The following is a 9,444-nucleotide window of genomic DNA, read 5'->3' as shown; positions in this document are numbered from 1 at the left end:
ACACCAAAACCGTTCCAACAATCACCAACTCTGGTTTGGTTGAAATAAATCCTTAATTCACCGACGTAAATGATAAAAATAAATACAAAATGGAAGTTGCAGAGACTTTAATCTCGTGAATTTATCATTTTTAGCTTCAGCTCGCACTTAGCGGCAGTTATCCACATACATTATTATATACACAAGTTTGTACCTTCGAATTTTCCACTGTAAAAAGTAATTCAGTGGACCTGATCACCACTTAAATAAATGCATGATTGCAAGATAAAACTTCAGATAAACCTTTTAAGTTGCAAACATTATTTTATGAGTTGTGTTGACATAAACAACGTCGAAAAACTAGGTGGGACAAGTAAATTTTTATGAGTTGCCTAATCAAAATTAAAAACTTGTTTTTATGTTACCAATTATTAAGCGGTAATTAAAAATACCTTTGATTGTAGAGGAAAAGCTAATTCCCTGAACTCAGTGTAGTACATTTGTTGAATGTAATTTCATCCAAAGAGATTGAGGCAAACTGTTGCGTTAATTTTTTTTGTTGAGACAAAAAAATTTGTTTTTGTTTTCAACGGCAGGGTTACGAATAAAGTAACTGTTGATTGATATGTATAATGGGTGGAGTTCCTCTTTTAGAATTCATGTTTCATTTAAAAGTCACGTGTTGCCTCTTTATCACAGCCTTTGAAAATTGAAAAAATGTCTTGTTAGCTAGAAAGATATTTGTTGTGTTTAGCTTTAATGTTTTAATTTACAGTAGAATTCTAAGTATATATTATTATTATATATCTGCACCATGATTGGTTGCCGCTGACTTTGCCTCTTTGCGCTGACAGGACAAGACGAGCGCGCTCAGTCTGAGCAATGTGGCGGGAGTGTTTTACATCCTGATCGGCGGGCTGGGGCTGGCAATGCTCGTGGCTCTGGTCGAGTTCTGCTACAAGTCCCGGATCGAGTCCAGAAGAATGAAGGTGAGTCTGTTTGACGAGCGAACAATAACAATGCTCTTCTTCTAACTGACACAGAGTTTTAATGAATATGTAACTGATTATTGTATTTCCTGTCGTCAAACTAGTTAAAATAGACTATTAATCTACCTCAGATGTGAAGATATTCTGTCTCTACAGCAGTTTTTCCTCTCACTCGTTCTTCGTCTCAGTGCTTGAATGACACCGCTGAACCTCACTGAGCGGCTCTCGTTCTTCGGAGGCACAACGTTAAATTAGCGAAATAAAAAGGCCAAAAAACACAACTGGTAATGGATGCACAGAAGTTCTTACCTGCACAATAAAGATCTTTGTGTTACTGTCCGTAACAACTGAGAAACGTCTTCAGATGTTAGACTTGCTTTGCTGCTGTTTTGTGAAAACCTGTTTTCCTCTTCCTCTTAACTTCATTTGTTGATGCTGTCTCCATCCTTCTGGTGGGTGCTAAAAGATAAATCCCTTTATTATTTCACAGGCTTATTTTATTTTTTTGACCGCCCTCTCCTGTGAGAATTGCGTTGAAAGAACCGAGTCCCGATGCAGCTGTCCACTAGGAACAAAATATTTCGGGTACACTAGAGAACTGAACCGTATTTTTTTATATTTCACAGTTTTATTTCTTGCTTATTGTGGTCTTTGTCTGTAAAGTAGCTCTAGCTGGGCAGGGCTTCCCCTTCCTTTTAATGTCAGGAACCCCCACAGTAGATGAGTATTTGTCTAAAATAATCTTTTTTCTTTTTATTTTCAATCAATGATCAAACTAGGATCACTATAGATTATAATAAAAACCGCCACCTCTATTTCTTTCCTTGAACTTCCAAAAGATGTGATAAAAGTTCAAACATCATGTTCCTCCTTTTGCTGCGGACCCCCTGCGACCCACTCAAGGACCCCTGCTGGACTCTCCAGAGCCGCGGGGCAGGAGCACTAACATATTCTGCCATCTGAAAGTGCATCAGCTGAACTCGACTTATCTGACACTCTGCTCTCAAGCCCCTCTTTATCGCCGGCGTCTATATGTGATGAAACTACGGTCGCCTCATTACAGACCGAGCTGGTTTTTACTCAGACTTTGATGGGCTGCTCAGAAGGAACAAACAAGTCATTAGAGCCATTTTCTCCACCAGCGTGTTGCTCTCATCTCTGCCGGACTTTTGTTATTCTCCTCACATGTGCGTCTGAGCACAAAGACTGAACAAAAAAAACCCTCGCTGAAGGCAGCGGTGACACAACATGTGTGGAGGATTTCATCATTCGGAGCAGATGGAGGGGTTACACTGCGGTTACCTGCTGCAGAGGTGGATGTATGGTGGAGGAGCTCTGCAGCACACATGGAACTAATAGTCAATGCAGAAATATACCATGATACATCCTCTTCTGATACATTATTGATCCTCGGTCATAAATATTGCAATATGTTCTCTTCTGGAGAAGAATTTAATTTTTTTTTAACGGTGACGCTGTTCTGGTGTCAAATCGGTTTATTACTGATTGACGTTTCAGTTGTTCAAGCTCATGCCATTCATCACGTCACAACACAACAAATAACACACTGATGGTTCATCTCAGAGCCTCCACAGTGAGATGTAAAGTTGGTTTGAGGTGACGCTTTGAAGTCAATTTGAGATACTGGCCGAACCGTGTAATTACAGCAATGGCGTCCATCACGTGATGCACACTGGCCACAAAAAGACGTTTACGTACACTTTCAGGTAAGGGCGCTCCGGTCAGGGAATGTGTCTGCTCCGTTCTTTTGTTGGTCAGAAGTAAGTTTCATAAAGTCGCCCAAGAAACAAAACTTTTTGAATGTTTTCACCTGCGATTCCAGTTTTCCCAGCAGCAGCTCTTCGGAAATACTCAGCTCCGCCTCCGAGAACATCTCTCTTTTTCTCTGCACATTACTATAACAGGTCCCTGATTGTTACTATAGCAGCGGCCTGACCACATAACTCTGAGTCAAAGACTGCATCAGATGATCGATCAAACTAATTAGAGTGAATATCAGCTCATAACAATCGGTGACCGATCAATCGGCGCGCCCTTATTCTCCAAAGGCAGACCATTACATTAGTAAAATGACAAAAATCAGACAAAAAAACAACCGGCAGTCAGTCACTGATATGTTTGTCCAATCGTCCAACAGGGACTGCAGTAGGTTATGTATGAATAAGGGAGTCACAAGTTAGTGTTTTCATAAGGAACACATTACTCCCCACTATTTATTTATTGTTAAAGAGAAAAAAATGATTTATTCAAGACACCAAGTTACAAATTTGCTGTCTGATGTTTCAGCAGGTGGCTGTTCTGCCTGCAGGCAACTGCATTAATAGTCTTTGTGCAGAGACAGATGCTGTACTGTTGTGTTGTGACAGCACATGTAGACTTGCTATGACAATAAACCCCTCCATTAAAGTGAGAGAGATACAGTGAGGCCCAGTGTTTACAGTGTGTGCAGGTGGATTGTTAGCTGTTAGCGCGGAGGTGAAGGCAGGAGGGAGATGAGTGTTTGACTCTGCTGCTCAGACGTGGGAGCGCCGGCTCGGAGGTGTTGCTCTGAGTGTTAGAGCTGCTCAGTAAATGAATAAACCTGGGATTTATTTGTACCAATATTCCTGACGACTGTTGATGCCGAGCTGCGAACAGCGAGGGAGTGTGAGTGCCTCAGAGGCCTGATACAGGATATTAACTCCGGATCCACATCATTAGTTTCACTGAGGAGACGCAGAGAGCTTTACTCTGCTGCTCCAAAACAACTTTTACTGTTATTACTGCTGCTGATGACCCAATACACACACACCGATTGATACTCATTTACTTTCCAAAGAAGAACAGGTGTGTGCAGGTGTTCTTTAAACAACAGGAAGTTAGTTATTGTGGCTTATTGCTGTGATTAAGGTAATTAAAACCAACTGTGGCAAAATCGCACTTCTTCTCCGAGTCGTAACACAGTCAAATCTGGACACAAAGTTTTAGATTCAGTGTGACTTACACTCCCTGAGGATGTTATTATCTCTGATGTCCACTGGGAATAAATGTCAGCAGTCCGCTTAGAAATTACAGGAAAAGAGACGCTCCTTATAACTGCAGAACCTGCCTTACAATCAGCATGTTTTTAAGTTTCCGTCAGTATCAGTGTAATCCAGTGATATTAGTCTGTACATTCTGTAGTACGCTGCCAACAGGAGCTGCTAACAGCTAATTTGGCTAACTTTTAATGCTGCCAAAATGTAAACAAATATTGTTGCCTAACCCTAACCTCCTGGAGGGACTGAGAAGTGAAAGACAACAAAGACACTAAACAACCTTAATGTCCTCATAGCTGCACACTAGAGGTGTCCACATACCCAACTGGCACTGATGTCACAGCTGAATAATGTTAAAGTCCAGGTGAAATGAAAAATGGCATTTCAATCCTTATATTGTTCCCCTATTTAACAATTTATGACAAAACATTCACAAAATCTCAATTTCTTTTTATATCAAAATCCAACATGTAAATATGAGGAAGCTAACAGCTCTCTGATTTCTGTTTCAACAAGACAGTTGGTAAAATACATCCAGTTTGTTGGACGTTGTTTGTGTCCAACTGTTTTTATTGTGATGTTCAAATGATTTTCAATCCACCAAGCAAGATGATCTGAAAAGACATTTCTGATTTGTGGATGCTGGATTAGTCGAGAGGGATGAAGGTTTATTTATGACGGAGACAGATTGAAGCCAACTCAAATGCTAAATAAAGATACAAACAAAGCTTCATTGTGACACGTTTCTTTCTACTGAATTGATTTTTACTCCTCGGCTCCCTCAGAGATTTGTGTCTTTAAGTTTTAAACAGGCTCCTTCTTCTCTGTTTCTGTGTTGCAGGAGCTCATCGATGCCGCCATGATGAGCACCAGCCTCGGCGGGATGGCGGGCGGAGGAGGAGGTGGAGGAGGAGGCGCGGCGGGCGGCGGTTATGGAGGAGGAGCGTCGGGTCTCGGAGGCGAGAACGGCCGCGTGGTGGCGCACGATTTCCCGAAAGCCGGAGCTCAAGGTTTACCCTGCATGGGCAAAGCTGCCGGCCTGGGACTGTCCTCCACGGGCATGTGATCAAAACACAGATGCCTGATTGGACGGAGCGTTCCCGCCTGCCTGCCTGCCTGTCTGTCTGTAGGGAAAGAAAGGAGAAGGAAGGGGATGGAGGGAGAAGAGAGGAGATTTAAGTACGGAGAAATTGAGAGAAAGCAGGCAGGAGGAGTGTTCATTTTTCCCCGTGACTGGACTCTATATACAACAGAACTCTGATGAACAGAGAGCACCTGAACACAACACCTGGGCTGAGTCGACGAGCTCCTGCAAGACAAGAAACTGGGCTCAACGACCTACAAACACTGAAATTCTACTTTTTCTATGAGCGCTGTCTTAAACTTAACTCCTCCTCTTCTGCAATAATAACCCAGGAACAGAGGAAGGACTCGTTTTTAAAAAATTCTTAATTATTGCACCCGCTCTTCTTCTTTTCCTCAATCCGCCCCTTCACCTCTCCTTCTCCTCCAGTTGGGCAGTAACACCAAAAGCTTCGTCACTTTCACACTAAATGCCACTTTCGTATCCGCGGGGGGTTGAGGAAGTGTGAGCATGTAAACATTTTAAAGCATTTCCACACACGGACACAATGATACAGTTTCAGTGTGAAGAGTTTCCTGCTTTTTGTTTGTACATTTTGTGGCGAATGTACGCTGATGTCGTTAGAGGTCTTCAGAGGTCCAAAAAACGTTGGACCCGATCTGAAATATACCCGACCCGAAGACAATAAACCAGTCAACCTTTATAGACCCAAACAGAGAGAGAAGACCACAACCTGCAGTAACCTAATCCATGTATCACAATATTAAAGTAACTTGATTACTTCCCATTACTTTTGGATTACGTCAACACCAAATAAAGACAAGAGAAATCAATATCAGTAAGAAGCAATGATGTAAATGTGTTCTGTAACAATCAAAGGAAATGGAAAGATGTTTAGCATCAACGTGTCCTCTGCTCCTATATTTTTAAAGAATTGTAATCCTGCGAAATAATCCCCATTTTACTAAATTTAACTGTAATCTGATTACATCTTTTTCTGTAACTCTAGTGGTTTACAGTTTTGGTATCCTGATTACATAACTCAGTTACATGTAATCAGTTACTCACCCAAAGCCCAAGCTGAACAAACCATCAATTAACACAGAAAGTCAACTAAGTCCAAAAATGGAATCAGTTTAAATGTTTCAAAGACAGAGATAAATAAACACAAATACATTAATAACTAAAGTTCTGTTTTCACCTCCTGCGAGAAAAATAATTCTGTGATAAAAGATTGTCATTAATTTCGGTGTCCACCAACTATAATACCTGCTCACCGCCTCCACCATAATTAGCTTTTATCACAATACAGTCGGACAAAGGACGCTACAATCATCACATGACGTAAAGGTTGATTTATAGTTGTTCGTAGGCTCTACATCGTGGCCTTCACAAGTTATCTTCTCTGTTATGAGTGTGTGTGCTGGTATGTCTGCAAATAACGCCGCCAAAACGCTAGTCAATGGAGGGTTTCCTCCCTAATCTCTCGCCGCGTTTTCCTCGTTTTCAGACGAGTGAGGCTGAACAAGCTCTGTAGATATCATTATCAGTGTTAGATGGATTACATTAACGGATTACTCTCTTACGTAACAACGAGTAGTCATCCGCTCCACGTGTGTTTGATGACTGGATATTGAATCATCGACGTAAAATGTTTAAGTCACAACTGGTACAAAGGTCACAAAGGTGCCTTTAAACAACTGCAACGCCTCCACACTTCTGTTTAAAACAAACAACAGTTTTTGTTGGTTTAGCCTCGGGAAGTGCTCGCAGTGAATCCTCCAACTCCTCCAAAACTGACCCGAATGAAGGGTTACCAACCAAATGTAGGCAAAGCTATCGATGGCTAACTAAAAGCAGACACAACGTGCAGTAAAGAAGACTATGGAGCTAGCGGGAGGTAGTAGAGGCTTACCTACCTGGATTGTCCCATTTTCAAGCTAGATGTCCTGAGTCCTGACAAATAACAAATCTGTAAAACACTTAAATGTCCTTTTTTCACAAAAATAAAAACAATAATTATTAAAAAATATTTGTTTTTATCGCTTATAAAGTTGATGTAATGCACCACGTTTCTGAATTATCCTTCGCAGAGCACCCAGGGACAAAATTGATGCATTCATGGCGTCTATGGTACTGAAAGGTGTGCTCAGTAGGTGTCCTGAGAGCTGAAATAATCGGCCATCCTGGTGAGACTACCTATGGTTTGAGGTTTGGGGCTTGAAAATATTTTCACCGGAGGCTATTCACTTCACTTCGGGCTTCACTGAGCAAGCTAACGGATCCTACAACCATCTGTCTTCTGAATGCAAGAAACAGTCCATCAAACTCCTGTTACGATAATGAACAAATGCTCATTTATCTAAGAAATATTATATAATTACTGAGTTTCAAATAGTAATCCTTATACTACTACTTGCCGGGGGAAAAAAATGATTGCATAACTGTAACTTTTTACTAAGGCTGCCCTCGACAAATCCCAGTGGACTGAACGATACAATGGATGATGGATAACAATAACAGTTACAGACTAATTAACTGGCTACAAACTGGCTCCTCTTCCTCCGTTTCATTCTCTTCTCATTGACTAACGATTAAGTGGACTATTAGGGGGCAGCCCTGCTTATTACTAAGTAATGCATCACTGGCCGACAGTCATTATCACGAACCACAGCATCAGAGATACACATTGGTATTAGACACACTACCATAACGGCTCAAGCATAATTTGGACCCGTCTCAGTTCAACAGAGCCGAGTGGACCCGTGAAGACCTCTAATTGGTGTTTTCTCCGCCACAATATTTACTGCATTATGCTGCTAATACGAACTCAACACTACACATAATGATAAAATAAGACAATAACACTTCAGTTAAGTAATCTGGAACAACGTAATGTTAAAAATAACATAATTGTATTGAATTAGTTAAATTAAAGCAATGGAAATGTACATTTTGCTGAGTTGTACATTATATAACAGACACCAGGAGTTTATCTGCCCTCATTTTCCCGCCTTTAAATGTTGCTGGGCAACCGTGCCCCCGACTATTATTTGAGAACCAGCTCTTATTTGAGGAAACCCCATTTTCAGAGCCCCCATTTGCTCTCAATGCTGCTGAAATGATCAGAACGAGACATGTTTACGAGTTAATTCAGAGGAAGAAACTGCTGTTAAACATATTGGGGTGAATCTTCCTTTAAATCTGAGGTTTTGTGGACGTTTGTGAAACGTACAGTTTATGTGAATCTGCTCTACCGTGTGGTTTAAACGACAAATCTCAACGCGTTGTGGCTCCACTGGTCACGTGTTGGTCGAACGGCTGCTTCGGTTGAGTTCTGGTTGACGTCACATTTCTTCTGTATTTTCTCGTCCGTGTTTTCTGAACTGAACACAAGCTCTAAGGTATTGCAGCAGAACTTTTTATACTCCGAAACTGAACAAAAATCAGGAAAATCGTGTTCACATTTGTATGATATGAATGATACACGTGCCGAGCTACACTTGTTTGTCTTAATAATGTTATTTTTAATTGTTCATAATTGTCATCAGTTTATAATGATTTTGATTTTGTTGATTACATTCGGATCAGTTACTCTGTTTAATAAAAAGTGAACATTATCTCGACTTCTGTAGTTTGTTCTGTCTCTCCTAAAGATGAATCTAATGTGCTCTCCTGGAGAGACTTGATATGGAACAACTGTCCATAAATATATTCTTTAATTTACGTTGGAGGACTTAGTGGTGCTTTGTCAAACATTTATCTTAACATAATCTTTGCTTTTGTTCTAGGCTGCAGATTCAATGTTTTATTAACCCTTAAGGTCAGTGGTTCCCAACTTGGGGTTTGGGACCCACACAAGGGTTCCCATGGGGGATCGCGAGGCCTTTTTGATTTTAAGGTGTGCTAGAAAATGTAAAAAATATACACAGTAGACCTATATCTCAGCATTTGGTTCACTTCTGTGAAGAAAAGTAAATTAAAATTTTAATAGAACAATGACCAAGCTGAATTTGTTAGAAAAGAAGGTTGTATGATCGTAAAACAAGTTTTAAAAAATACATAATACAGGCAGAGAATCGTATAAAAAGTTCCCAAAACAGGAAATAATCAGTTTAAAGTTAATTAAAATCACTCGTTTTACACAAACGTCTTCCAGTTACTGAGTTCACTGTTTGGGTTAATGGTGCAGTTTGTGAAATATCCATAAAACACGTCAGTTTACTAAATTATAGAAAATTAGTAAACTAAAAAGTTCTAGAAAAACTGAGATTAAAGGTGTTGTAGTAAAAGCGAGTTTATATTTAACGTATCAGAAAGAGTTTTGATGGATTTTACACGCTGTCCTGTTCAC

The 9,444-nt window shown here is 40.4% G+C and overlaps 1 protein-coding gene across 1 annotated transcript in view; it reads left to right on the top strand.

Annotated features, from left to right (window-relative positions):
- The window catches only part of LOC118331701 (glutamate receptor 1-like), a 76,748-nt gene extending 68,062 nt beyond the window's left edge, over positions 1-8,686 (top strand). Inside the window, exons 15-16 of the mRNA XM_035666767.1 lie at positions 834-968; positions 4,848-8,686. Of these exons, the coding sequence (XP_035522660.1) occupies positions 834-968; positions 4,848-5,072 (360 nt within the window). The 3' untranslated portion in view covers positions 5,073-8,686. The remainder of the gene's footprint in view (positions 1-833; positions 969-4,847) is intronic.
- Positions 8,687-9,444: the final 758 nt, after the last annotated feature.

This window comes from Morone saxatilis, unplaced genomic scaffold, assembly GCF_004916995.1.
Source record: "Morone saxatilis isolate NCDOM2014 unplaced genomic scaffold, NCSU_SB_2.0 Contig20, whole genome shotgun sequence".
NCBI lineage: Eukaryota > Metazoa > Chordata > Actinopteri > Moronidae > Morone > Morone saxatilis.
The sequence above is the reverse complement of the archived record's forward strand: the minus strand, read 5'-3'. Positions and strand labels throughout refer to the sequence as shown.